Source organism: Sparassis crispa (genome assembly GCF_003851025.1).
Source record: "Sparassis crispa DNA, contig_000003F, whole genome shotgun sequence".
Lineage (NCBI taxonomy): Eukaryota > Fungi > Basidiomycota > Agaricomycetes > Polyporales > Sparassidaceae > Sparassis > Sparassis crispa.
Window position 1 is genome coordinate 387,000 of NW_020939750.1, and position 27,265 is coordinate 414,264.

Genomic DNA, 27,265 nt, shown 5'->3' on the forward strand with positions numbered 1-27,265 from the left:
ATGCAAGTCAATAGGTCCAAGAAGTGTTCAGACAACCAGAAACGTCCGCCACAAAGGTGACACGAAGTCAATCTGGCACTTGGTATCAGGGAGCAGCGCTAGAGACCATATAGTCGGCCCTTCAGAAATACGAAGTGAGGCCCTAGCACAGAGATATTGGAGCAGAGTCCAGCGATGAATGACTGCCCAGCGACCAGCTTTCCTGGGTGCATGTCATTTCGGCTTATATCAGCCGTTCTATACGAGCGTTGATTGCCGCATCCGGGAACTCCTCCATGACGAGCTCACTCTCGTTGCCGGCGTCTCTCCGCCAATTCTTCGCTCTTTTTCCCCTCTACACCCATGGCCCCGTCTTGTCCCCGTACACAGCGAAGCCAGTAAGGTCGCCGACGCTGTGGATACACAGCCCGTGGGATGCCGAGGCAGACGTTCTCAGCAGCGACGTCGAGTGTCTCAAATGGCAGGCCTACCTCGCTCTACGCGGGGTCACCGATGTCGATGTCCGCTGGGATATGGCATCAGAGGGTGCAATTGATGCGCGTCTGCCGAACCTGCATGTACCGCCAAAGGAGGGAGAGGCTGGGGGTGGAGACTTGCTGCCCGCACACCTGATCCGGGAGTGGGTTGACGGACGCGTCGGAGGCGGAGAAGGCCCGCTGGAGGGATACGTCGACGAGGCGGCGCGTGACGAGGGTCGTGCGTGGGTCGCACTGATGGAGGGGAACGTGCACGCAGCGCTGGTGAGCTGCCTTGCCGTTCGCAAATCGTCTCGATTCTATCGCAGAATGTTTTTAGACAATCAGCGAACCTCCGTCCTTCAACCTGTGGAACATCCTCTCGCCGTACTCTGAGAAACCGCGTTCTGTAGAAACGATGATTAACCCGCCTCCGGCGCCTTTCACCGGTATCAGCTCCCTCCTTCCACCGTATGGCAGTCATGTCGACCGAGCTACCATCGAGCTGCAATACAGAGAAGCCATAGCATCGCTTTCTGAGCGCCTTGGCACGGACAAGTGGTTCCTCGGCTCCACGTACGCTTACACCTGCCTTTCCGTGTACTAAGCTCACGGGCAGCATACAGTGGTCCTACTGCACTCGACGCGCTCATCTTCGCCTATCTGCATCGCATCCTGCACGCGAAAGATAACACGATACGCTTCGAGGTCACCCGACGCGTCAACCTGGTTGCTTGGGAGCGCCGCGTCCAGAGCCAAGTGCGCGCTGCGTTCCAACGCATCGCTCCGTGATATCTGCACCAAATCTGCACACATTAACAGCGCCGGTGCCGGTGCCCATCGTGTAACGAAATCCGGAGAGCATGCAGATGCACTACGTCAGTCATCTGGTTGTAATCTTGTTCTTACAATACAGTTGAAATAACTCTGTTCGTGGGAGTTGCGTCCAGACGAACCGCAACTTCGCAAAACGCAATGTCTCTCAACGTCAGGGGCGTGAACCGGTACCTATCCACGAAAATTAACACTGTTACAACTACTGCCCAAACGCATATCCAAGCATGACGAATCAAGTACAGATGTATGAGATCGTCTCCCCTCTCCCGACTCCTCATAATCAGTGAATTCCACCCGCTCACTGTCCACCACTCACTCAGCCTTGCCGTTCGCCTTACCGTTGGCGTACCCGTTCGCTAGTCCCTTCGCAGCGCCATTAAGTCCCCCATTAATCTTGGCAGTCCCGTTGGTGTGCACCTTCGGCTTCGAGTCAGACCCATCAAACCGCTTCTTCAGTGCCAACACCATCTTGTACATCCTGAACGAATCATTCAGCATCAGACGACACCATGCCGCGCAGAAATATCGCGTGATAACTCACCACATCGCGTTGAGCGAGTGTAGCGCAGAGCTACCACAGCCGTAAATAACGAAGTAACCTAACGAGATCTCGTCCCGCGCGGCGTAGAGCGTCAGGTAGAGGTCCACGGTCTTGTACCACCCCCACACGATGCGCGCAAAGAAGAACGTGCCAAGGAGGAACGCGCCGTTGACCGCCTGCGCGGTGCTACCCGTCCGTCCTGTCCGGTCGAGGAAGCGATGGATATTCAGGAAGATCGTGCTGAGCTCCCAGGAGAGGAATCGGCACGCATAGTAGCCAAGAAAAGGCCGCTACACGAAGATCAGTGCGTGCGATGCGCGACGACGCCGTACGTACGAAGATCCCCATGTAGATAATGAAGCACGATACGCCTGAGCTCGCGACGTGAGCGCGAGCGCATGCGTACGACAGAACCACGCTACGCACCATGTACTATGAACCCGACATCGTCAAAATTGAGGATCCCATCCACACAGTCCCATAGGAAGTATCTGGCGGACATCGCGTCGATCAACACGACTCAAGGGGACAAAGACGTACCCACACGCGACTGCGACAGTAGTCCCAAGCTTGTCGTCCCAGCCGAACGCCCTGTCTTCATTCAAGCTCTCCGACCACAGACATCGCGCAGCCAGCGGGACCACAACAAAAACATGCAGGAACGATACGACCTGTATGTTCCTGCGCTTTCACCATGTCAATCGCTCTTATTGATGGACAACAGCATGAACGCACCAATTGTTAATCTGGCGCCGCGTAGCGAGTTTGCCATAGCTCACAGGGAAGAGCCGTGCGCTCAGCAGCGGCGAGACGACTAGATGCAGCACGTAGAAGCCCAGGAACGCATAGACGAGCGCGGGGAAGTGCGGGGGTAGATACGGCAGGTCAAAGACGCGGGCTATGGGGTGCGCGAGCTCCTCGAGGAACGCGTTGGACTGCCGCAGAAGTGCGACCATGGGGAGCTCGTGAGTGCGTCGACTCTATGTCCTGCATTCGCCGCGTACTTATGTCGTGATGGATCGCGTGAGGAAGACCGCCACTGGACTTGAACCAATTGATAGCTCGTGCACTTTGCACGTTCTCTAGAGCCGAGGGAAGCACCCTGATTCACCTGTCTTGATAAGTTTATCGGGGAAGGTACAGAAGCTGAACTCACCTTCAGTCGAGGAGCTTTTAGGTCCGAAGTGGGATCCGGTCTGTCATGATTAGGCGATCTCTCTCCTCCATAGCGGAGTGCTATTCTGTGCAAGCGTCTGGGCGTTACAGACCAACAGCTGATGAACAACAACTTGGACTTGGAGTTGCTGCACTAGTACGCTTACGTTATTCCGTATGCACGAACGTGCGCAGGTGTTGGCGGCTGTTACCCGCGGGGTGATAACGATGAAGACGTCACAAGATCGTCGTGCAGGAAAGAAACAGCGCAACAATGCATTTGGCAGGGTGGATACAAGGAGGGTATAACAGGTAGAGTAAAGGTACAACAGAGAAACGTACATCATCTAGGGATATAGCGAATGTGCTGAATTCCGAACTTGAATGAGCAATGGTCTAGGAAAGAGTCATGATCTACGTGACCCATCGAGTATCGAGATGACTGCTGCACTCACGATTAAGACCGTGATAAAAATAAATCCACGAGACCTGCAAGACGAGTATTCAAGCAAGCTTCTCGAGGATCCCGCGGAGCATTTTCTGCTTGGACGCCGCACTGCTCTCTTTGTCGAGCTCCTTGCTCTTCTTCTCTAGTTGGGAGACCGTGTGATCAAGTTGTGCCGAGAGCGACTCCAAAGCAGAGGTAGCACCAGCAGCTTGTGCGGGGTCAAATATCAGTTGGTACTTTGCACACACGAATTCAGGGTAAGAGCGGATAGATACCGCGAGCGTCCAGTTCAGTCGAAACCGTGGAAAAGAATTCGTCGCGGCGAGTATATGCGGTTTGCAGTTGCGCAAGAAGAACTTGGATCTTAGTCTGCAGAAAGTTCCTTCCCTTGTCATCCCAAAAAGCTCTCGGTAGTCCCAACGATACCTGAGAGTCCATATATGCGGTCTTGAGCTCGTCCTCGTCGCGAAGCGCTATCGCCTCGAGCTTTTTGCAGACTTCATCGAAGGCCAGGATGCCCGTGCCGAAAGCGAGATCAACTGTCGCGACACCATGAGATTGGTGAGGATTGTGAGGAAGCGCAATGCGGTACCATGATCTTCCATAGTCTCGTGTGCTTCTTTCATGCGAGTTATAACGGGGAGGAGGGTATCGGCGAGGTACTGCTTTAAGGAGACACTTTGCGCCGACATCGGTGCCTTGAGCTTGTTCACCAGCGCGAGTAGAAACTCGTCTTCATCGTCCTCAGGCGAGCTACAGAGGAGGTTAGCTTGTACAAATAAAACATTATGGGCTCAACGCACGCGTCTTGAAGCATGGCTACGAGCGTCGATTCGTCGTCCCAGTCCATCGACTCATCACTGTCACACCTGCGCATGCGTCGCCCTTCACGGTCAGCGCGTCCCAACGCGTCCAGTTCACGGAATAGATCTCTATCAAACGCATGCACATCTTCCTCTGGTTCACGTAATTTCCGAGGTCTGAAGTGGTGGCTTGCGCCGAGTATTGTGTCCGTTCCTTGCAACCTCGGATCCTTTGGCGGGGCCGGTCTTGCCATTCGTTGAGTTGGTACCCAGGCAGACTTCTGTGCCCTTGCATACATAGACATCTTCTGAGGTTGATGGCGAACCATTTTCCGGCAGCTGTGTGGTAGGATTCTAGGAACTTAAAGAACGTTGTGAAGACAGACGCTCGAGAAACCTGGATTTACCATCACATGATCGCATTTTATCGAACTTTAATGAACGGAAGCAAATGAATACGCCGAAAATGCCTCCCCGAAAAGGAAATCATTCTACCCGACATTGAGACTCCGTCAACCTGAATTTGCTCGTTCCGTACCTGTTCGTGATGCGACATCTTCCTTCCTCTCTTCTTCCGTTGTAGTTCTCTTCACGCTGTTGGAGGGGTTGCACGGAGAGCAGTCCTACCCAGGCAACATCACACTCCTCTTATTTTGCTGTACCGCCGAAATCACATCATTTTTCGCCCTAACCGCTTGACGAACCTGTTCTATCATGAGCAGCCGTATCCAGAAGATGTCCACGTCGGAGCTGAAGCTGCGTCGGCTCTCAGAACATAATCAGCGTCTGAGGGAGGACCTGGCGAGACCGCGTATTCGAGTGAGCGAAGCTAGTGTGAGGTATGTCCTGTCCTGGTTTATTATCATCGATTCGACTTTTTAATGACGATTCACCCTTGTAGCTTGATTCGTTATTGTAAATCGACGAAAGACCATCTCGTGAGTGTTCGTTGTCTTTGCAGAAGTCCTGCTATCCTTGTCTGGATGTCCGTCATGTCACTGTGACTGGTTATGTTTGATATGATAGCATATTTCTACAGAAGTGATTCCATACCATTCGAAGCTGCCTCGGTGCTGTATACCGTGAGCACGACTTCCTGCATTCGCGTGGACAGCTATGTCTAGGGCGACCAGCTTCTACTTGGCCTCAGGATCTCTCACCGGGAGATACTGGCGCGCCATCTGATAAAGCGTCGCAAGGTGCATGTGGTTTTTTGATGAGATACGACCAGTCATGTCAGGGGCACGCGTGACAACCGCAGTCTGCTCGGTGCGTCAGAGGAGCGGTGGCTAATAGTTAATTTACTTAGGTGCCATCTGTATGGGGACCAGTCAGCAAGGCGGAGGACCCCTTCGGAGCGCCTACATCGCAGGGGTGCCAGTGCCTTGTCATGTAGGGCACATGTTGGCATTGGTACAGCCCATTTTCCGCAAATCCACTTTGCAGTACATTGCGCATTCACTGGAGGGAATTACAGAACCGAGAAAGACAGCACGACCAAGATGGGGTTTCTCCGTCGTGCTGGTCTTCGCGCGACCTCCGCATCTGTGACGTTTAACCGTCATCGACACCTACCCCCACCCCCGACGCTCCTTTGATCCGCTATCTATATGTTTACGCTTACCTATCGTCCTTGCATATCTACATGTCCACATGGAACCATTTTCCGGAATTCACTTCACCGTTGCTGTCCTGTTTCGTATTTTATTTCATTGTACACCATTACACAGTTTCAATGGCAGGTGCCGTTGTTTGTTTTCCGTACTGGCGTCCTGCCATCTTGTCCTTGGTATCGCATATGGGGAACAGACCGGATTCCGAATTCGAGAATATTTCGTTGTGTGCGCTCACGTGAGAGAGGGAGGATAACTCTGAGCAGTTGGTCGCGGCAGTGCGTCTTCCTGAGTATCAAAAGCTGGCCCAGCAGCCATCTGCCAGCTTTCCGCTGTCCATCTCACCCTGCTGTTCTTATTATCTGTTGTTCATCCATTCTTGCGCAATTTTCACTCGCGTGTCGTACCGAGGGAATCCATCACTGACCCCTCGGGATCAGGCGCTTTCTCCCCATCCTCCACCACCTCCTCCTTGATCGTCTGCAGGCATCCTCTCAGGCACGCTCAGCCATATATTCTGTTTCCCTCTCGCCGCTGTGCTCAACCATAACTCCCTCCATAGCACCAGCTCTAGACAGCTCCAGCACACCGTTCGGCTTCCGGCATTCACCACGCCAACCCGTCTTCGTCCTCACTTTCCCGCCGCCGGCTGCGCTCTCCCCCCACTACACTCTCCACCATGAACGCGCGCCCACACAAGCAATCCATGTCCGAGCTCAAGCTCCGCCGCCTTACGGAGCACAACCAGAGACTGCGAGAGGACTTGGCGAGGCCACGAATAAGGGTGAGCGAGGCTAGTGCAAGGTGAGTCAAACATGCGTCTTTTTCGTGTGCTCTCTGCGGAGTGCTGATGTTACTGCGCCCCTGTGCTTTTCGTACTTTTTTCGATATGCCCTCTCGCGATTGACATGTTAGTTTAATCCGGTACTGCAAAACGACAAAAGACCCCCTCGTGCGTTGCCCTTTTCTTGTCACGTCCTCCTTTGGTGTCGTTTTCATACGCCACCAATACAAAGGATTGGTCTTGTATGTCCTTATGTACTGACTTCTTATCTCATTTCAGGTACCATCGGTGTGGGGCCCCGTAGCAAAGAACGAGGATCCTTACGCGAACCCAGGCGGAGGGAAGGGTGGCTGCTGCGTCTTGCAATGATCGTCTCGTCCCTCATATCCTTTCATCTTGCTCCCTTCTCTTAAACTTATACCATCACTCTTTTGGTCATCCATCCGAACGTCATCCTCATTCTCATCATCGTTATCGTATTTCCGTTTTTGCTGCTTCAGTATAACAAATCACTTTACATGCTCAGGTTATGGTCACCAGGAGCACGAGCGGGAGCGGAGGATGCTGCGGGCGCGAAGAATTGAAAAGCAGAGTACTTTAGTAGTTGTTGGCCCCCTCCTCGCTACAAAGTGCCAGTCTCCACAATTGTCCTCTGTCGCCGCGCAACTGTCATCGGTCTGGTCCGCGTGCCGCTTAGAATGTCTATCAAAATATGACGTAGTATCTCCGCCGCATGGTATGTTCCTGGTATTTGGATCCTGGGCATCCGCCTGCACAGGGCCGGGCGCTGTGGGGCGGTGCGCGTTCTGTGTGGTGCGAGAGCTATAGCTCGTGGTCATCGTCATCGTATGTCTCCTTGACCAGCCTGTGTGCACCGTTAGTGGCTGTTTCTCTCTCGATACGGGTTGGCATACCTGTAGACCGATGAAGGGGGGTGGTCGCCGCTGCAACGGGATCAGCTTCCAGCAGAGCTATTGCAGCATGCGCTACTCACTCATTCGTGATAAACACATCGACGAGGTCGGGGCCTACGTAGTCGTAATATGGGTTCAGCACATCGACCTTGTCGACCAGATTGCCCTCCTCGAAGCCCAGCACGCTGCTCGGATCAGCAAAATCGAGGGCCCCGTAGTCGTGATATAAGTTCCACAGCGGCGTGAGTTTGAACTGTCCCGCACACACGACGACGGGCGTACTGTGGGCGCGCGCCGCCGTCGCTGCGAGCAATGTACCGGTGATGGCAAACATGCCGCCGTTCGCTAGGATGGCGTGTGCGCCGAGGATCACTTTGTTAACGCGTGACATAATGGCATATATAGAGGAATCCGGAACTAGGAAGGTGGATATGCCCGCGGCTGAGAGTGAACGCGCCATCTCGTGTCCATTGTAACTGACGAGAAATTGGTAAATCTGACGAGAACAAGTACAAGACCGCGTACGAAGGTCCGGTTTCTGCAACGATGACAGTGTAATTTCGGTAATGTTTTGCGGATTTAAGGAACGCCTCCACCGTGTGTGAGTGGCCGATTGTGAGGATAATTTCGCTAAGATGACGATCAGTTAGAGTATCACCACAGTCCATGATTGAAGACTCACTCTGAATGTATGTGGTCCTTCGCATTCTTCGATACATTGTCGTATACCGTCTCGAGCTCGTCCAGGACCTCTTTAATTGCTTCTATTAGCACAGGTTTCAGCCCCTTGGCGAACGAGTCCGGATCATTGGGATCATTCTCCCTTAAAAACGTCGTCGTCTCCGATTTCGGCGCAACGTTGTGTTTGCGCGGCTGGCCCTGCAGCACAAACTTGGAGATCGTGAACACATTCTTGGTCGACGCCGATGCCACATCTCCCCTCGTCGCCGTGTTGTACTCCTCGCGGATGTTGTGCAGCACCTTACGCACAATGTTGCCGACGGTGTGCTCTGGCGACGGTCTGCGTCAGATTTACCCGCACTACTTTCCGCACAAAAGGAATAATCGCACCCTTTGGCTGCGCCTCTGAAAGCCTCCGGCCCACCTCTCGGATCAGCGCTACTAACTGGTCGAAGTTCGAGAAACGGGCTTTTGAGACGACTTCGCGGAGCACGAGCACAGTTTCCAACGCCGCCTGTCGTGAGCCTACTACCTGCCTGAGGGTGCAGCAGTTTCTGTAGTGAGATTATAGTAATAATTTTGCACGAATTACTCGCCTCCTCCGTAATTTGGCGACGAGAGTTTCAACAGCACGCTGTGCTGGGATGTATACTTCTGGTGCCATGGCGAGAGGCAATACTGCGATCGAAATGAAGGTATACGACCGTCGAGAAACGTTCAAGCTGGTTGAAAGCAGATCGTGGGGAATGAATTATTTAAGCCTGGTGTGCAGTTGAATGCGAGTGGAAGAAGTCCGGAATGAGTCAGATATCCAGATATCCCTACTAGGCTTGCTAGTACTTAGCATGGCATGCAGGTGCGGTGCGGCAACACGAACGCAGGCGCCTTACATTTGGCGATGAGAAGAAAACACAAGCGGATACATTGTCTACTAGGTAGATAGTCTACAGATTGTTGTCCAGGTCCTCCAAGGCCCACCGGGCCAGCATCTTTTGGGTTACTTCTATCGGATCGTGTCTCCCTTACGCGGTCACATGCCAGTCGAGGATGTCCTCCCACTTGCCCGGGAGCAGCTCCGAAATCTGCTCGACGTCCTTGTCGCCCCGACCGGAAAGACACTGCAATAAACAAGTGAGTCCTGACGAATAAATACAGAATGGAAGATGTATCACGATAACGAGGTTTTTGTCCTTGGGCAAGGTCTTTGCCACTCGTACACCCTCCCAGATTGCATGAGATGACTCCAGAGCTATCGGACGATACGGGTAAGTGCCAGAAACCCTTGATGCGTTTCAAGAGAAGAGACACACCCGGGATGATGCCTTCCAGCTGTGTGCACATCCTAAAGCCTCTCAGGGCTTCCTCATCAGTGGCGACCACGTACTTCGCCCTCCCAGAATCCTTCAACCAGGCGTGCTCGGGGCCGACACCGGGGTAGTCCAGGCCAGCACTGATCGAGTGCGTCTCCAAGATTTGGCCAGTGGAGGATTGCAAGATGTACGTACGTACACCGTGAAACACACCGGCGTGCCCCATGCTTAGCGTAGCGGAGTGTCGCCCGGTGTCCAAACCTGAGAGCGTTTGAGCAACAACGGAGGACCGAGTGCAAGTGATACACACCATCTCCTCCAGCTTCGACGCCAACTAATTGGACGGACGCTTCCGGGATGAAATCGTAGAAGGAGCCAATGGCGTTGCTTCCTCCGCCGACACAGGCCACAACGACATCTGGTAATTTCCCAATTTGTTCGTGCAGCTGCTCCTTGATCTCCTTGCCAATGACCCGCTGGAAGTCGCGCACGATAGTGGGAAAGGGATGCGGACCTATCGCAGACCCGATGAGGTAGTGAGTGTTGGAGAGGTTGGTGACCCAGTCGCGCAAGGCCTCGTTCACCGCATCTTTCAGAGTGCGTGAGCCAGACTCTACAGGGATCACCTGAGCGGAACAATATTAAATCGTGCAGTGCAGTACTCATTAGGAGTGGCGTAAAATTCACCGTAGCTCCCAGCATCCGCATCCGGAAGACGTTGAGTGCCTGGCGCCTCACATCTTCGGCACCCATGTAGACGACGCATTGCAAGCCAAAGCGAGCACAGACGGTGGCAGTCGCTACACCATGCTGGCCCGCACCAGTCTCAGCTATAATGCGTGTCTTTCCTAAACGTTTGGCTAGGAGAATCTGCATACTTGTCAGCTGCAACACCACAGCATGAACAAACATCAGATCCTTACCTGACCTATTGCATTGTTAATTTTATGCGACCCTGTGTGATTCCTGGAAAGAGGTGAGAAACGTCATTTCTGTGAAATCACACAATGCACGCACAGGTCTTCGCGTTTCAACCAGACGGTGGCTCCGCCCGCATGTTCCGTCAATCTATCTGCTCTGTATAGCTTAGAAGGACGGTTCATGTAACCATACAAGCCCTCGAATTCCTTCCAGAACTCCGGGTCCTTCATTGCAGATTGGTGCACGGCTTCAAGCTCCACCAGACAGTCCCAGAGGGCTTCCGGAACGTACTGTCCGCCAAACTCTCCAAAACGTGGGGGAAGCAAGTTGTGGTCAACGGCGTGACTCGATGCACTCTGGCCGGATTTCACACTCGCGTGAGACTTTGCATGAGAAGACGTCAAAGCCGATTTTTTAGGAGGCTGACCCTTCAGGCTGATCTCACGGCAGAAGTCCTCCACAGCTTTGACTGCCTGTGAAGGAGGCGACGTCTTGATAATGGACACAAGCCGGCTTCCGACGACAACGCCGTCTGCACCAGCTGCTGCAACCTCTTCGAAGTGGGCCCTAGTTGCTACGCCGAAACCAACTGCAAGAGGGATATCTGTGTATTCACGAACACGGTTGATCAGATTGGGCAGAGCGGTGTTCATGTGTCCGGTGATACTGGAACCTGTTGTACCCATCTGGAGCCGTTGAATTTCACGACAGAGTAGCATCGTACTAGGAACGAAAGCATACCTTCGAGACAATGTAGATAAATGAATCCGCTATTGAGGCCAAAAACTCAATTCGATGAGCGGAAGTAGATGGGGCGACAAGAGGGATGTACGAAACACTACAGTTCCAGAAGTCAGCATATGATAACAACGCGTGTTGAATTATCTTACGCGGCTTTTGTACATTTATCACGGAACGCGATTGCCTCCTCGGGCGGAAGATCCACCACAATGAAGCCGTTCGCTCCTGCCTCTGCGCCGTCCTGAATTGCCTTCTCTTCACCATAAGCAAGAAATGGGTTGTAATATCCTGATCAAGCGTTCAATCATACTACACAGAAAAGAGCTTAGACAGAGATGCTCACCCATCAACAGGACGGGAACCGTAAGTCCATTATTCCGAGCATCTCGTAAAAGTCCTAGGCATGTTGCATAATCAACATTGTTCTCGAGAGCGACCTGGTATTAGGAGTGTAAACAGAGGTCAGGCTTTAGCGTGGGGGTACGGACGTACGATATTAGTCTCTTGGATGGCAGGGCCGTCTGCCATGGGATCGGAGAAAGGTATGCCAAGCTCAATAATATCGGTACCACCCTCTTGCATTGCAAGAAGCATGGGCACAGTGGCCTCGACGGTGGGATAACCTGCCGTTAGGAAGGTCACCAATGCTGGGCTGCTCTACATTGGTCTGAGCAATCGGGTTCAGCAGATGCATCGCGGAGGTCTCACCTCCCTATTCTTTGTTTCAAAAACCTTCTTGAGAGCCTCCATGTTCGTACTTTTTGGATACCGTGGCTCTGACTACCCACCTGAGCACCTGTGTTTTATGATGGAGGTCAAGCAATCGAGTCAAGTCCGAGAGGCTCTCCGAGTCGGAGTCGACAACTAGGATCTAGTGACTTCAAGATAAGATAAGATCAAGGTGATGTCTGACCCGGCCGCGGCGGCGGTGTCGACTAGCTATACCTCCACTACGCAGATACAACATGGACCTCTTACAACCCGCAGACGAATCGAAGGTTCTTATTTTGAATACGGGGGGTACCATAAATATGATTCTAAGCCCCCGAGGTTACGTTCCCGAACCATATTTCCTGACAGAAACTCTTCGCAGTCAGCACCGCTTTCACGACCCGCGGGAGGAGTCTTTGTTCTCCCATTCAACATCTGTAGCGGGGTACAGGGAATGGCACAATCACAGTGGGCGGGTGAGTCCAGTTGGTGGCTCATACAGAAGTGAACCGGCCAGCCCTGGCCCACTGCCTCCGCAATACCATCTGCCAACACTGCCAGTACGATCATCACGGCGCATAGGTATACCTGCTCAACTGGCTCCAACAGAGCAACCTTCTTTGGCAAATCAGCCGCTATGCACCAAAATCTCAGACAATGTGTATGAGGCGCACTTACCCAGTCTGATTACACCGAGAAGTGTTGCCCCGGGAGGGAACCATAAGCGTATTCGTTATGCTATCCTTGAAGTGAGTCGTGCGTCTTTGAAGTAAGCGGCGACCGTGTCCTCACCAGGACGACAGTGGCATCCTCTGTTAGACAGCAGCAATATTGAGATACAAGGTGAAATTTATGCTGCGCGTTTCTGCATCGTGATCAACTGTCTTCCTTCATAGCACAGATTGGATCAGAATTGCCACAGAGATAGAGTTGAATTACTCCACTTTTGATGCATTCGTAATTCTGCATGGCACCGATACCATGTCCTACACGTCGTCTGCCCTTAGCTTCCTTCTGGAAGACCTAGGAAAGACAGTGGTGTGTTTCCTTCTTATTCCCTTACTTGTCAATTCTTAAATTCACCGCCAGATCGTCACTGGCGCCCAGATTCCGTTGTCACAACTCCGTAATGACGCTGTGGAAAATCTTCTGGGTGCATTAGTGATCGCTGGGCATTACATCATTCCAGGTAGGATTCCATGATTAGTTCCGCGAGGTTGAATACAAATGCAAGAACAGAGTGCTGCCTCTTCTTCAACCATACATTATACCGCGGCAACAGGGTCTCTAAATTTTCCTCCTACGATTTCAATGCTTTTGTCAGCCCCAATTTTCCTCCTCTTGTCAATGGTTTGTCGGCATGCAATTAGCCCCTGGACTCCTGAATAATCGTTTATCTCCGAATACAGTTGGTATCGACATCGTCGTCAATTGGAACGACGTCATCAGACAGACAAGTCTTCGCCGATTCAGGTCGCACAAATGTATGCAATTTTACTAGTAATAGACTAGGTTACTAAGTTGGATTTGCCAGACATGAGTCCTCATGTAGGTGGGGGCAATCATCATAATTTCCCGCTATGCAGCCGCTGATCTCGGTTTGACCCTCCAGCTACCCTGCGGCTATTCCCAGGCATCACTGCGGCAACGGTACGAGCATTCTTGGCCCCACCCACGCAAGGCGTTGTATTAGAAACATTCGGCTCCGGCAACGCCCCGCAACGGTCAGATCTGATAGATGCCTTGAAAGAGGCCTGCGACCGAAGAGTCGTGATAGTCTCCATCTCCCAGTGCGCCAAAGGCTCCGTATCCGACGCATATGAAAGCGGAAGGAGTCTTTTGATGTCGGGAGTCCTGCCGGGGGGAGACATGACGCCCGAGGTAGATTGTTCGCGCAGTCTAACGGCAGGGTCACCTTTCTCACCAGTCGTTCCAGTGCGCACTCACGAAGCTCAGTTATCTCCTTTCGAAACCGGAACTCTCGACAGTAGAGGTCCGGTCGCTCATCAGCATGCCTCTGCGCGGAGAGCTTACTCGACCCGCAAGTGCGCCTCCTCCGAGTCTCAGCAATGCCACGGGATTGGATCAGAATCTTGAGAATATCCAGGGCTTACTGTCACAGGTCGTCCGCCTATCGACCACGAGACCCCAAGTGCCGAGGATCTGCATCGCCAGCGAAGACAGTGACAGTAACGATAATATGGCAGAAGCAGCGGCACCGTGGTCATGGACCGCGTCAGAAGCGGCGTCGACCGAGAGCGCGCTCTTTCCATTCCTGATCCACCTCGCTGCGGCCCGCGACGACGTTGAAGGCATAAACTTTTGCCTCTACGCAGGGAGTGGCAACAGCACGGAGATGCCCGTGAGCCCTTCGCCAGAGTATCAGTTCAAAAGTGCCGTCGCCATCGGGGGCGGGCTCGTGAACTGCCTCGAGCCTGCGTCCGGCCGCTCCCCGCTTCATGTGGCGGCGTTGAACGGGAGCGTCAGGATTGTCAATGTGCTACTAGAGGCGGGCGCGCTCGTGCACCTACGCGATGCGCTCGGGCATACTCCATTATATTACGCTGCCAGGCAGGGCCACGAGGACGTGGTGGATATCCTGGTGAAAGCGGGAGCCATCCTTGGAGGATCAGATGTAGAGGGAGGGTTTGCAGCACTCGCGACTAAGAAAGCGTCGCGTGCAAAGGATGAGCACTTGCTGAAGATCTGGGAGAAGGCGGGGATCACGACGGGGCGACATGAAGGATAAACCTACCGTGAAATACTATAGACTGCGTACTGCACATGAGTTGTTGAGACATGCCTAATTTTGCTGAATTACACATTCCAGACTAGTAGAGTGTTAGATACGGTATCAACCTACTGGTATCACTTCGACCACATCGTCGTCGTCGTCATCATCTTCATCTTCATCATCGTCCGCGAGCTGGTCTCCCTCTGAACTTTCCTTATCACCCCCTAGCTTGCCAGTCAGTGTTTTCAAGAATATTGGCAGTTGTCCATGCGAGAACATAAATGGATCCTTGAAGAAGTCGAGTGCGTCCACAAATTTTGGTGATTCGTTCTCGAGCATGAGTGGCTGGTACTTGACCTTGTCCTCAAGCTGATCTTTTCGAGTAATCACGACGTTTGGCTCGAGACCGTCAGGTCGCTCCCAGGTATGGCGTAAGGAAAAGTTTAGACCTGCAGGACGGCGGTCCGTATCAACTGACTGTACGTTGGCATGGGCGCTGGACGTACTGGGTACCGCACCCTGGTCCTCTCCCTTCTGTCGGTGTGTGTATACACAAGCGAAAACGGGCTCATCATGATTCAAGTAAGGAGACTTTTCGAACTTGACGCCGACGACGAGCAAGTTGGTCATGTCCTCGTACAAGCTGAGAACCGCGGTGTTCTTTGGATCGTCCGCAACCTTGACATGGGGGCGAGTAACTGGGGGCGGATTTCGCGCCGCAAGGGACTTCCCTCTTTCTATCTCAGCGTTGAGATCGGATCGCAGCACCTTTTCTGTGCTATCATTAGTTCAGCTAGAGGGGAAAACACGGTAAACACTTGCCCTGAGCCTCCATCTCAGCGATGCGCTTATCCTTTGCGGCCAACTGAGCGTCTTTCTGTTTCGCGATGTCCTTCCAGCGGGTCATCTCCTTCTGCACTGTCTCCATCTCCTCATCCGCAGCTTCTCGCGTAAGGAAGTGAAGCATGTAAGACTTCTCCGTTCCTGCCAAAGCCTTCACGTTCGCCAACTGAGAAGTTAGCTCGCGGATTAGTGTCTCCTGGGCTGGGTTTCGACATGAGGATGCTATCGCCACTCTTTCATGGAGGCGAGGGCTCACTCTGGACACGCGCTTCGTACTGCTGAACACACTGCTCAAGCGCTTGTTCAGGCTCCGTGTGTCTGACCTGGAACAATTCCTCAAGCTGTTTAGAAAGCTTGTCCCTGTCTGACATGACCTATCTGACACTGAGTTGAAACACAACAAATATATGATAAGATACACACAGTTTCCAACTGTTTTTGAACATGTTCCAAATCGCGAAGATACGAGTCTTCCTGGTGGGCTCGTTGGGCGGACGTGTTGACCTTCGTACCTTTGAAGTTACTGCGCACGTGAGTGCTGCGTTGAGCTGCCCCTTCGTCTTCTTCAATACTAGTCACCTGTTGGTCGTCCACCTCCATATGATCGTCTTCCGGAGTAGCACTCCTGGCAGCTTTAGCCTTGCCCTTCGCGGCCGGCGCCTTGCCCCTCCCATTCACTGCCGCTGTTCTACGCCCAGTAGTCTTCCTCGCGGTTCTGCTCTTCGGTGGCGCAGGAACTACAACGACTTCCTCCTCTTCTTCCTGGGTAGCCTTGAGTTCGTCCTCCGATGATGATGCGATGACTATCTGCTCCTTGTCATCTGGGACATCCGCCTGGCGTGAATGGCCATTCTTCTTGGGAACTGCAAGGGGTTTGGACGATGGACCGGCCACAGGACGGTTGTTTGCTCGGGAAGGGCGCGCGGGTTTCTTCGGCGGCGGAGGCTTGTACGGCGTTGTAGGGTCGTAGTTTGCTGGTAATATTTATTGCACATGTTTTCAGGATGTTTTACCATATTGCGGGACAACGAAAACATACCAAATTCGTCTGGTGAATCCGACATGAGCGTCCAGTGAAGACAGTGGGTGTGACTTCAGCGCGTAACACGTGAACAGACGCGTTCACCACTGCGGCCCCTTCGTGGCCGAGCGGTGATCCTTGACCTTATTCTACCTACTACCACCGGTCGAGGATTCTCCCACCGCTTCATTGGGCTCTATGCACCTTGGGACCCAGGGAATAATGACGACGACCTCTCCTCCTTCTGGACTTCGATATCCACCCTATGTCGAGATGCTCCATACTCATGGTGTATTATGGGAGACTGCAATGCCTCGCTAACTGCACAGGAAACTCTCTCTCCATCTCCAATCCTTCCCCCGTCTCGACTCTTCTATACAACATTTCTCCACGATGTCCATGCAATCGACCTGTGGTCTCTACAAGGTGATGCAGATGCTCACTCTATGTACACCTTCAAGAACCACCTTGGCCAATCAATCATTGACCGAGTTGCCCATTCAACACAAGGATTTCTCAGTGGCTCCGTCGCGACTATGAACACCTTCATCCCTGCTACCGATCATCGCCCGATTACTGCATCAATGGTTCTGACTTCTCCCCTTATGCATGCAGCATCACTGCACCTTCCCGACTCACTACCACCACCCGATGTCCCTCCCAGGCATTACTATCCTTGGCGCCACGAGAAACACCGCTTCCGCACTTATGCTGACAATGTTGAGCAGCTAGTCCATGCTGAACACCTTGATGACCACGACATCTCCGATGATGACTCCTTTCAATTCTGCTATGATGCACTGACCCGAATTTTCCATTCCGCAGCTGATGATGCTTTTGAACTACCTCGTACCCGAATGCAACATGTGCACCCCTTATCCAGTCCTAGCTTGCGCCAACTTGTAACTGAGATTCGCCGCATCAATTGCCTCATCTCCGCTGAACGTCAAGCACGAATTCCATTGCTCGCTGCACGCGCTCCCTGGGCCTCTACCTACCTCCGCGCTTTCTCCTTCACCCAACACTCCGACGCCCCAACTTGTCATTCACTACTGGTGTTCCTCACCTCCATATGGTGCACACTGAATAAGCTCAGATACCGTGAAGAACACAAGGAACTTCAACGTCGCGCCACCCAAACAGCGAAGCGGCAGATCAATAGCGTCCTCCTAGGTGGATCATCGAAGAAGCTCTATCAAACGGCTCATGACACCTCTGGTCCCCCTCTCGCTGTGACACCAGATGATGACCCAGACTCATTCATTACGGCACCAGATGAGGTAAAGATGCACACACAAGCTTACTTTAATGCTCTTTTTTCCCGACAGCAACGACCACCAATGGCCAAACCGTGGCTTGACACTCCATCTGTGACAGATATTCGGCAGACCACTGCAGCCAATCCATTCCACTGGCCACAGACTATGTCTCTCGACGATCTCTGCCTTCTCCTTTGCCGCGGCAAGCCTCGCCCAGCTCCTGGACCTGATGGGTGGGAGAAGTGGTGTGTGAAAGCACTTCACGACTCATCTCTCCGCCTTGTCCTCAACCTCTTGAACTATGAAATTTCACAATCTCATATTCCTAACATTGTCAAACCATGCACGCTCTCCATGCTGTTCAAGAAAGGACCACGCACATGCCTCTCCAACTATCGTGGTGTCTGCTGCAACAACTTCCTGCTCAACACTCCTTTTGCATGGCTCAATCTCCGACTCATGCCATACCTAGCGCAACACCGCATCCTCCCAGAAGGACAAGTTGCCACTCAGCCCGGCACTCAAGGACGCGACCTTACCTCCTTCCTCTCCCAATTGGAATGTTGGTCCAATCGCACATGCACTCCCCTCTATATTTTACGTCATGACCAGCAAAAGGGATTTGATCACCTGGAACCACAAGGATTTTACGATGCTGTCACTGTATACGGTCTTCCATCTTCACTTGTCCAATTTGACATTTCGGCACAGTCTGATGTTCCCTATCGTATCAAGACTGCATTCGGCCTTACAGAACCGATTGTTATTTCCGGAGTAACCAAACAAGGCGGTCCTGTCTCATCGCTCAAATCTACCCTCACAACAAGCCTTGGCAACCACTGGCTACAGGACACCCTGCTTCAACACCATGATGGCATTATTGTCTCCTCCACACAGCATCATGTGAACGGACCGCACATTCCGGACGATCACCTCACACTGCGTGTCGCCATGGTGGAAGCAACAGATGACTCCGCCATCATTGCAACCTCTCAAAATTCCCTTCAACGCTCCTGTCTCATGATGGAGCGATTTCAGGTTGTATACAGTTGGCTAACCAACTGGCTAAAGTCTCTTCTCTTCCTTCTCAACGTTTTGAATGCTCCCCCTCTTATGTGCATGCCTTCTATCTCTCCCTTTCAGCCTGACTCCGACCTTGTTATCTGGCATGATGTTCGGGTTGTCACTTCGCATATTGATTTCCTCCGTGTCTGCGTAAATGACCCGCAGCATCAGTATGAGAAAATCCGTGATATTATCCTGACCTTTGACCTACCCAATCTTTTCCTGCGTCTGCCACTAACCGCCCTCCGGCGTATCTTTTCACAGTGTCTACTATCTCGAATCCGCCCCCACCTCGCCTTCCAACCAATTTCCCGTCGACATGCAGCCCAACTCGATCATCTTCTTGCCTCATGCATACACCATTACTTCTCGTTTCCCTTTCGCTTCAACTCCCAACTCCTCACTATCCCCATTCGCCACCATGGTTTTGACTTTCCCTCCATCGCTCGTCTCAATGACTGTGCAGCCGTTACGGGCCTGCTACGTGACCTCAATCACCACAACCCCACCTTCCGCAATATGGCGCGCATCACCCTCGCTGACTGAACATGCACAATCAACCACTGCCAATTTCCACTCCACCCACAATCCCCTCAACGCTCCTTCGCACGTCAGACTCGCAACCTCCCATCCTCCTGGATCGTCGCCTACTCCGTACTCTCCGATCTCAACCTCTCCATCCAGATGACAGATCAATCACATCTATATTCCGGTGATGTATCTCTCCGTCATTTGCTTAGGCTACTACCCCCTTCCTGTCATTCACCATGCCCTTCCATGATTTCTAACCTCGAACGTGCGGGACTCACACACCTATGTGATATTGCTTCGTGGCCCCCACTCTCTCTCGATGCCCTTCCACCCCTTCCACTCACTCTCCGCCCTCATCACCATTTGAGCAGCTTACTCCGCTTCACGCCCGCGGCACCTGAATGGCACGCGATGTGCGACTGGTTAATGTCACTAACCCTCCCACAGCTTACGGCGGCACCCTCTCCAAACACCCGTGATTGGACACTCACCCTACCTCGACCCATGCGGCAATCCTTTGCGGAACATGTCCTCTACGCCTTCTTCCTCTCATCATTCCTCCCCAAATTCCCCTCCACATCCATGTCATGCGCCTCCGACGGATCCATGGTACCAGCTGCACCGACCTTTCGCCAGCCTCATTCTGTAACCTTCGCCACTGCCAGCCCTTTTTCCACCACTGTATGGTCCCTATCGACCTTCCGTAATGCGGCCTCCATCCTCTATGCCGAAGTCTACGGCCTTGTCGCAGCATCCCTGCAAGCACACTCTTTTCCACTACCGCCATCTCCCCCGCTTTACACTGATCATCTCAACTCTGTTCGCATCATTAATGACTCCTTATCCACCTCCTCCCCGCTCCTCCCACATCACTGGACATCGCTTCCAGCCCGCTCCCTTTACCGATGGCTCAAAAACATCCTCACTACCTTCCCATCCTCCTGTACACCAGCAGTAACCTACACAGCTGCGCACACCTCCTCAGACACACCACCGTCTCGTGCCAATGCGTTCATTGATGCTATCGCTTCACAGTCTCATGATCTTCCCTTACCTACTCCTCCTATTCCCACTTTTTCCATGGACGACTACACCTTATTCTCTCCCTATGACGGATATATTGAATCCTCTCCCACCACTTATATCTCACACACCCTCGTCGCTGCTGTTGTCCAAGACCGCTCGTTCAAACCCCTCCGCAACATCGTCCTGCCCCTTTACAACTCTCAGCCACCGCCGGACTACCCCTACACACGCGCGTCGTCAGCCTATTCCGCACTCGTGCAACTATATGCTCGGTGTGGACAGCTTGACACTGCATCTCTTCGATCCGCGCGCTTCGGCGATACATCAGAGTGGTGTCACTTCGGATGCCCCGTGCTGGAGACCCCATATCACATATTCGTGCAGTGCCCTCGCTTCAACCACTTGCGTGCCAATGCTCACCGCGATGTCATTTCGGAGACGTCCAAGCTTCTGACCGGAGCTGAAACCAACCGACAAATCATGGAGGTCATCCTGCACAGCGCTGCATCACTCTTCGTGGACCACGAAGCTTGGCCACAATTCACATCATACTACTACCTGGGCATTGTACCAAAAATTCCCGCTCTCCAGCCATCCAGGAATCCGTCGCACCAATGCCTATCCGCACGTATCACGCACACATGGCATACCTCCAGCATACACCTCGCAGGCAGAATATGGGGGGAATACAAACGATGCACGTCTACAGCACGGCGTATGGCCAACTCTGATGTATATACTCCCGCTCATCTCCCGCTTCACTTATGCCATCTTCTACCAACCGATTAACCCTACCCTTCTTACTCTTTTTATTTATCTTTCCTCATAACTCTCTCTACCTACCATATACAGTAGTTGACGAGGTACTCCTTACGTACCTGAGCTGTGTAATCGGCGTAGTCAGCTAAATCTACTCGTCTCCTCGTCTCCTAGTGTCGGGGGCAGAACTAAATTAGTGAGTTCTGCCGGCAGAACCGGCAGAACGGCAACTGCCAGAGGTGGCAAAACTTGGCGAAACTCCTGGCTCATAAATTGCATGGTCTGTGATAGAAGGACAACATACAACTGGACAGAAAACTAGAAAGCTTACAATTGGTCAATTGAGACTCTTGGGCTTTGTATGAGCGAAACTGAGTTCATTTGCGTCCATTTTTACGCTTTCATCTCCTAAGTTAGGGTTAAAATGTCAGGTGACCATTGTTCGGAGCATGGAAATGTCCCCAATTTGGATGTTTGTCGGACAACCGGAAGATTCGTGTGTCAGTGTCATGCTCACACTGAATACAGGAGATAAATTAAGCCTTAAAGTCTTTCCCGTTGATTATAGCCCCAGTTTGACTGGTACTTCTGCCAGGTTCTGCCCAAGCCTGCTGGGCAGCTGCCGGCAACTGCCGGTTGGGCAGAACAGGACGGCAGAACGGCAGACTTCTGCCAACAACACTACCACTGCCGCCTCGGGCTGCACTTTTCATCCAGTATTTTCAGCTTCTGCGTAGACATCTGCGCAATGGCCACTCTCTTTACCAAAGGTCTCTCTGAGGTCGACAGGTCGGCCGTTGTCACCAAGGTCCACCTCGCATGCTCTCCTGTGGACATCAGCAACCCTGATTCCATTCTACACTGGGCGGTGTCTCTGGAGTTGACTGAAACATCATCCGTTATTATGGATATGATCCCTGCAGGTATTGATGGAAGGACAGGCGTCCTCGTAGTCTCCAGTAGTCAGGAGCGCATCCTCGAGCATAGCGTCGAACCATTCACAATTTCCACCGCCAACACTGCGACTGTGAATGATCTTCTTTCCGTCATCATAGACAAGAAACGGCACCAGTACAAATACGATGATTCTGGAAGTGGATGCCGTTACTGGTGCACCGTAGTTGTGGACGATTGGGAGCAGCAGGGCCTAGTCACCCCAGGCGCTCACAACGAGCTCGAGAATCATATCTCTCAGCTTAGTGGGAAGAACCCTGCTCGGGTTCCCATGCCAGTTCGGAAAGGAACTTTCTACTGAAATATACGCGGAAGGTACTGGTGTGTAATAAATACTTGATAGTCAGTTTGCAATGCCTGACACGCACTTTCGTTTGTAATCAGACTCCATTGTTTTATTCTCGCTGTCCATGCTGTCGTAAATGTTTGATGTCCCACCGATCTCGTTAGTTGTTTTGTGTCAGATGCTAGTATTGTCGTCATGATTCGCTATCTGTTGGGAATCCTCATTGAAGTGATATTGATAGATTCGTTGCTCATGCGGGTGGTCAATCGTAGGCACCGTAGCCCAATATTCAACTGCTGAACCAATAGCCTGCCGGTATATTCGACGGAAAAGGATGACGCCGCATGGTCGGCGGACGCAAATGCCAGTCGTCGACCACTAAGATCGTCCATGTCCACGCCTATGATTACTCACACAAATTATCGTTGCCGCAAACAGAATATCGGGTTTAGCCTTGACCACAACCGCAATGTAATTGCCTTTTACCTGCGTCGAGCTCACCACACTGAAAGACGTCTCCGATATCCCTTCTCCTTGAGACCAGGTCTATGACTTCGCGGAATTAATTGCACCGCGACTTGGCTGCGTGGTGACTGGTATGCAGCTGACGAACTCGACTGTGCGATGGACGCTTCCTGGCTGGACTCGTTCTTGCGAACGAGAAGCCTCTTGATGGAAGAGCGAGGTTGTCCTCATATTTGCTTACTCTCCCAGCCGAAATTCATGCGGTCAATTTTCTCGTTTTCCGCAGTAGCGAACTTTGACCGCATGATACTGTAAGAAATCCATGTAACCGGTCAAATATTAATGGGTCTTGAAGCAGGAGGCGGTGCTTTCTTCACTATCCATGCTTCACGCGTTCTTGGAAAGCTCTTTCGCGGAAGACAAGAAAGTGGTTCTAGACAACGTGTGGTTCAACCGACCTTTCTCCAACTGCCTGCATCAGCCCCGTTCGCGAGAAGCCCTGGCCGTTTCAGTGAGCGGCAGGAATGGCCTGTACTTCCCTCTCGTCGCAGCGGCCTGTGCAGATACCCTCCTCCAGACGACGACCCCGATAGCACCATCATCTACTTCTGGGAGAGCAATATCAGGAAAGTCAATAAGCTACTCGTCCCGGGCTGCAAGACTTTTCGTGGCACTGCTGGCCATGAGACCACCGGATTGACGCCAAATTACGGCGGATCCTATCCAATATTTGTCCACTTCGAGGGGAAGAGCGAGGTCAATACGGTCTTAGACGTCCCAAGGCGGGATTGGTCAAAGAATGCGCTTGGACGCACGCTCCAGCCCCTACATCATCGATGAGTTCACATCTCCGTCCATGTGTCGTCATTAATTGTTCGAACTGCATGTCCAGCCTATCACTGTAGATCGACCGTCCTCACTGTAGCCGCTGAATGCACTCCGCGATCTGTACTGCAGGACACCTACGTAGACGATCTGGCAAGAGCTGACCTACGCCAATGAGGCGATAACACACCTTGAATTTTTGCGAGCTTGTCAACCTCTTCCCGTGCATAACGCCGCTCTTCGACCTCAACCTGTTTTCGCGAGCTTGTCAAACTCTCCTCCTGCATAATGCAGCTCTTCGACGTCAACAAAACTCGTACTATTCCCGAATTTGCTAATTTGAAGGGGTAAGTGTGGGGTACAGCTTCTGTTGTGGTTCTGAGTAATAATGCCTTATACTACTAACAAGTCTCGGGAGATTGGCTCGAAGGTTATTCAAAAAGTCTACCAGGGACCATTGGGCTGTCAACGTACCCACGGTTTGCAGACTATCTGTCAGATGGTGCGAGACAATCGCATATCGTATACGGATTATCTCGTCGCTTTCAATGAATCGAGCGTCATCCTCGACCCGAAGTGTATCGCCATGCGACGAAGAACTTCGTCGACGCACTTCCAAGCGCTTGTGGCACGCCACCGTTCCGAGTCGTGTAGGAATATCTCCACTATAATCCTTACGTCCCCTATGCTTCGCCACCCATTCAGGATATCCGCTGGTCGAACGTCATCCGTCGAGCGGACAACCTTTCTGAATGATTTCTTGTCGACTGGGACTATGCGACCCTGCGCGGCTATGACATTGCCGTTGCCAACCGTCTCAACTCGCAGACGTACTACAAGGCTGACAATGGCGGCGAGGTGACCGTATGGGGTTTGGGAGGGTCGAACACCTGATGCTCGGGCTGCGGAATGCATTTGCAATTTTACCGGCCGTCGTACGCAAACTGACATGGGAATGCGAAGAAATGCTCGAGAACTTTGTCTGATGTAAGATCGTACAAGGCCAGGTGTGTCTGCTTCGCGTATAGTAAGTGTACATTCTGTGGCGTACTTACGAGATGCAGGGACAAGGTGCAACCAGCGCGTTGCAGCCCGTCTGACCGGACTACGCTTGTTGGATCTAAGTCGGCTGCCGTGGCGTTCTGCAGGGGAATGTGTCGGAAGATAGCTGTAAGACCACCGATGTGCGAGTCATGAATACATGACGGATGACGCTGTGCGACGGTGATAGTGTTGCGAGATACTCCACTGTGCTGGGACGATACAATCCGAACTCACATGTCGTCAAATTGAGGACCGAAATAGCTCTACTGTATTCCTCGACATGCAGGCTAGGTAGAAACTCATGCACTAAACTCGATTGTGCAAATGATAGTTGCCTGCGCTGAAGCGCCAGTCTCACCACCTTGATTGTACAATTACAACATACTAATCCAGATTACGGCTCAAAAAAACCCTTCTCTAGCTCTACGGGTAAAAATGTGGCTACTAGAAATGATGTTCAGAGAATTAAGTGACGTGAGATGAATGGTACAGTGCGACGAGAATCGAGTCAATGCGAGCAGTAAGTCCAGTAGTCGGTTGAATCATGCACGAGATCGCAGGTCGTGACGGGAAGGCGCTGTTTGTGACGGCAGTTGTGAATGTGCACGGTGTTTCGGCATAAAAAGAGATGCCATTCGGTCCTTCTTCGATATTGGTGGCTTCGGCGTGATTACAAGTTCATCAGCCGGAGAAGACGGTGTCTGCGGAGATTTCACTGACGGGGGAGGCGGTGCTGTGCGCTTGACTGTGTTCGGCTTCAGTGCAGTGCGCGAAGGTACTGGAGGAGCGTGACGGGCCGACGACGTACTTGACTTCGTACTAGAACTTGCCGTGCGACGGCGAACGGTCACAGCCTTAACGGTGACACGACTGCCTTGGGGGCTCGCAGATGAGGTCGACGACGAGGATGAGGGAGGGTGGTGCATAGTATCAGCCGCCAGAGTAACAGTATTCGGCTGGACAGAGTAATTCTTGGTCGTCGGCATAGGAGGCGCCATACGCATGCCATATATGCCCTTCTGCATACGGGCAGCCTCCGATCGTGTCTTCTGCAGTAATGACTTCGGCATAGTAGGGCCCCCTTGAGGACAATAACGATCGCTATTAACCACACAATGTCCAAGACGTTAGGGAGAAAAGGACTTACATCCACGGGCTCGCTTAGCCGTAGGTACCTTGTCCGTAATCTTAATCTGTGTTTCCTTCTTGCGGTCCGCTTCTTCTTGACGCTGTGTTCGGAGACGGGAGGTTACTTCTTCCAATCGTTTGGCTTCCATGTCTTTCAAAACCTATGTCGGTACGTAAGCCAGCAGCGGCTACATGTAAAATTGCCTACTTACAAAGAATGCATCTCGCCATGATTCTGGCTCTCCGGGGCAATCGGACTGATATTGTTCTGCAGCTAGAGGGTAACGCTGGAAGCATAGCTTTTTCCAGATTCCCTCGGTGTCCTTCTCAATGTACTGCGAGAAATTCGGCGGATCAGCTAAGATACGTGCATCGCCTCTAGCAGAGACAGACAGACCGGGCTAGCTTGCTCGAGTCTGAGCAGTGTGTCCGGAGAGCAATTCTCAACCACAGGCTCGATCAAATCGTACCGCCAGCCATCACCTAGGCTGCATATGCCTACAACACAATGAGCATCATATAATAGCAGGCAAGCTTCGGAAACGTACTGTCTACATGAGCTGCCGCCACTAGCCGCAGCAGATAAAGACATTTGAGGTCAGTGAGTAGCTCACATGTAATCCTAGACTTCTCACCGCGTTGACAGATCTGAACAAGAGATGGAATGCACTGGTTTGAGTCGGCCATGGTTGACACACTTCAGAAACAAAGGCTGCTAGAACGCGCATGTATGAGGACGGAGGCAATGCGCAACGACTCCGAGACGCTCGGGGACCACCTGACTGATTCCCACGATTGTATCTTCATTTGGCAGTTGCATGCTTGTTTCCATGGCACTCTAGTCTCGCAAGCCAGACGATCGTGTGCCGCTCCTCGGTGACGCCTCGGAGGCTGCCGGAAAGTAATATGTCGGACATCGAAAAAACCATTGTCGCCTCTAGAGGCAGTGGTTTTTCGGTGTCCAACATATTAGTTTTTGGCAGCCTCCGTGCGGTGAACGTCTGGAATACTCTCCGGTTTGGTGGCAAATGAAAAAGGTGGCACATATTCGGAGGCTTGACCACAATTTTTCTCAGTTCACTATGCTGTGATACTTATCCCTGTCTGCAAGCATAGTATGCGCTCACAGGTCATTGAGCGACGCGACATAGAGCAATATAGTACAACTCGCGGGCTGCGTGTAAGTACCGATTGGTAAATCTTTATGTCCCTTTTCGCGCCTCGATATATTGTCCTGTTCTGTACGTCGTCAGACCCTCCACATCCTCGTCTTTCTATGCTTTCGGACTAATTTGATATCCGGGAAGCAGGGTGCAACTTCGGCCAGCTCACCAGGCGCGGCACCCGCAATTTACTGTCTTCCTTGACCTCGCTGGTTCCATGAGTTCTGATACAGTGTTAGCATTAGTTA

The 27,265-nt window shown here is 52.2% G+C and overlaps 13 protein-coding genes across 13 annotated transcripts; 7 read left to right on the forward strand and 6 right to left on the reverse strand.

Annotated features, from left to right (window-relative positions):
• Positions 1-275: 275 nt before the first annotated feature.
• On the forward strand, positions 276-1,247 carry SCP_0401380 (hypothetical protein; the record flags this gene model as incomplete). The annotated part of the gene is made up of 3 exons (XM_027756877.1): positions 276-740; positions 796-1,031; positions 1,082-1,247. The coding sequence occupies 3 exons, from the start codon at positions 276-278 to the stop codon at positions 1,245-1,247; spliced, it is 867 nt and encodes a 288-aa protein (XP_027612678.1).
• A 357-nt stretch (positions 1,248-1,604) lies between these two features.
• On the reverse strand, positions 1,605-2,789 carry SCP_0401390 (Uncharacterized TLC domain-containing protein; the record flags this gene model as incomplete). Its single annotated transcript, XM_027756878.1, has 6 exons — positions 1,605-1,770; positions 1,834-2,123; positions 2,170-2,204; positions 2,260-2,324; positions 2,374-2,514; positions 2,569-2,789. 6 exons carry the CDS (start codon positions 2,787-2,789, stop codon positions 1,605-1,607), a joined length of 918 nt encoding a protein of 305 aa, XP_027612679.1.
• A 703-nt stretch (positions 2,790-3,492) lies between these two features.
• Positions 3,493-4,493, reverse strand: SCP_0401400 (hypothetical protein; the record flags this gene model as incomplete). The annotated part of the gene is made up of 5 exons (XM_027756879.1): positions 3,493-3,644; positions 3,712-3,805; positions 3,863-3,975; positions 4,029-4,189; positions 4,240-4,493. 5 exons carry the CDS (start codon positions 4,491-4,493, stop codon positions 3,493-3,495), a joined length of 774 nt encoding a protein of 257 aa, XP_027612680.1.
• A 460-nt stretch (positions 4,494-4,953) lies between these two features.
• On the forward strand, positions 4,954-5,635 carry SCP_0401410 (Guanine nucleotide-binding protein subunit gamma; the record flags this gene model as incomplete). Its single annotated transcript, XM_027756880.1, has 3 exons — positions 4,954-5,078; positions 5,141-5,177; positions 5,549-5,635. 3 exons carry the CDS (start codon positions 4,954-4,956, stop codon positions 5,633-5,635), a joined length of 249 nt encoding a protein of 82 aa, XP_027612681.1.
• Positions 5,636-6,531: 896 nt separating this feature from the next.
• SCP_0401420 (Guanine nucleotide-binding protein subunit gamma) lies at positions 6,532-7,005 on the forward strand (the record flags this gene model as incomplete). The annotated part of the gene is made up of 3 exons (XM_027756881.1): positions 6,532-6,656; positions 6,768-6,804; positions 6,916-7,005. 3 exons carry the CDS (start codon positions 6,532-6,534, stop codon positions 7,003-7,005), a joined length of 252 nt encoding a protein of 83 aa, XP_027612682.1.
• Positions 7,006-7,458: 453 nt separating this feature from the next.
• Positions 7,459-8,895, reverse strand: SCP_0401430 (Probable translation initiation factor eIF-2B subunit; the record flags this gene model as incomplete). The annotated part of the gene is made up of 7 exons (XM_027756882.1): positions 7,459-7,501; positions 7,551-7,580; positions 7,631-8,026; positions 8,076-8,180; positions 8,233-8,560; positions 8,622-8,763; positions 8,824-8,895. The coding sequence occupies 7 exons, from the start codon at positions 8,893-8,895 to the stop codon at positions 7,459-7,461; spliced, it is 1,116 nt and encodes a 371-aa protein (XP_027612683.1).
• A 358-nt stretch (positions 8,896-9,253) lies between these two features.
• Positions 9,254-11,953, reverse strand: SCP_0401440 (Tryptophan synthase; the record flags this gene model as incomplete). Its single annotated transcript, XM_027756883.1, has 12 exons — positions 9,254-9,349; positions 9,404-9,480; positions 9,542-9,802; positions 9,852-10,167; positions 10,229-10,411; positions 10,465-10,507; positions 10,559-11,148; positions 11,204-11,300; positions 11,353-11,491; positions 11,547-11,640; positions 11,696-11,860; positions 11,912-11,953. 12 exons carry the CDS (start codon positions 11,951-11,953, stop codon positions 9,254-9,256), a joined length of 2,103 nt encoding a protein of 700 aa, XP_027612684.1.
• A 942-nt stretch (positions 11,954-12,895) lies between these two features.
• On the forward strand, positions 12,896-14,663 carry SCP_0401450 (the record flags this gene model as incomplete). Its single annotated transcript, XM_027756884.1, has 7 exons — positions 12,896-12,952; positions 13,004-13,103; positions 13,154-13,264; positions 13,324-13,398; positions 13,449-13,466; positions 13,527-13,795; positions 13,851-14,663. 7 exons carry the CDS (start codon positions 12,896-12,898, stop codon positions 14,661-14,663), a joined length of 1,443 nt encoding a protein of 480 aa, XP_027612685.1.
• A 15-nt stretch (positions 14,664-14,678) lies between these two features.
• Positions 14,679-16,555, reverse strand: SCP_0401460 (predicted protein; the record flags this gene model as incomplete). Its single annotated transcript, XM_027756885.1, has 7 exons — positions 14,679-14,717; positions 14,778-15,097; positions 15,155-15,421; positions 15,471-15,692; positions 15,748-15,865; positions 15,915-16,465; positions 16,531-16,555. The coding sequence occupies 7 exons, from the start codon at positions 16,553-16,555 to the stop codon at positions 14,679-14,681; spliced, it is 1,542 nt and encodes a 513-aa protein (XP_027612686.1).
• Positions 16,556-17,048: 493 nt separating this feature from the next.
• On the forward strand, positions 17,049-19,382 carry SCP_0401470 (hypothetical protein; the record flags this gene model as incomplete). The annotated part of the gene is made up of 1 exon (XM_027756886.1): positions 17,049-19,382. One exon carries the CDS (start codon positions 17,049-17,051, stop codon positions 19,380-19,382), a length of 2,334 nt encoding a protein of 777 aa, XP_027612687.1.
• Positions 19,383-19,871: 489 nt separating this feature from the next.
• Positions 19,872-21,182, forward strand: SCP_0401480 (hypothetical protein; the record flags this gene model as incomplete). Its single annotated transcript, XM_027756887.1, has 1 exon — positions 19,872-21,182. One exon carries the CDS (start codon positions 19,872-19,874, stop codon positions 21,180-21,182), a length of 1,311 nt encoding a protein of 436 aa, XP_027612688.1.
• Positions 21,183-21,900: 718 nt separating this feature from the next.
• On the forward strand, positions 21,901-22,407 carry SCP_0401490 (hypothetical protein; the record flags this gene model as incomplete). The annotated part of the gene is made up of 1 exon (XM_027756888.1): positions 21,901-22,407. One exon carries the CDS (start codon positions 21,901-21,903, stop codon positions 22,405-22,407), a length of 507 nt encoding a protein of 168 aa, XP_027612689.1.
• A 2,861-nt stretch (positions 22,408-25,268) lies between these two features.
• SCP_0401500 (hypothetical protein) lies at positions 25,269-26,541 on the reverse strand (the record flags this gene model as incomplete). Its single annotated transcript, XM_027756889.1, has 7 exons — positions 25,269-25,471; positions 25,535-25,807; positions 25,874-26,015; positions 26,067-26,189; positions 26,252-26,352; positions 26,403-26,423; positions 26,490-26,541. 7 exons carry the CDS (start codon positions 26,539-26,541, stop codon positions 25,269-25,271), a joined length of 915 nt encoding a protein of 304 aa, XP_027612690.1.
• Between the last annotated feature and the right edge of the window lie 724 nt (positions 26,542-27,265).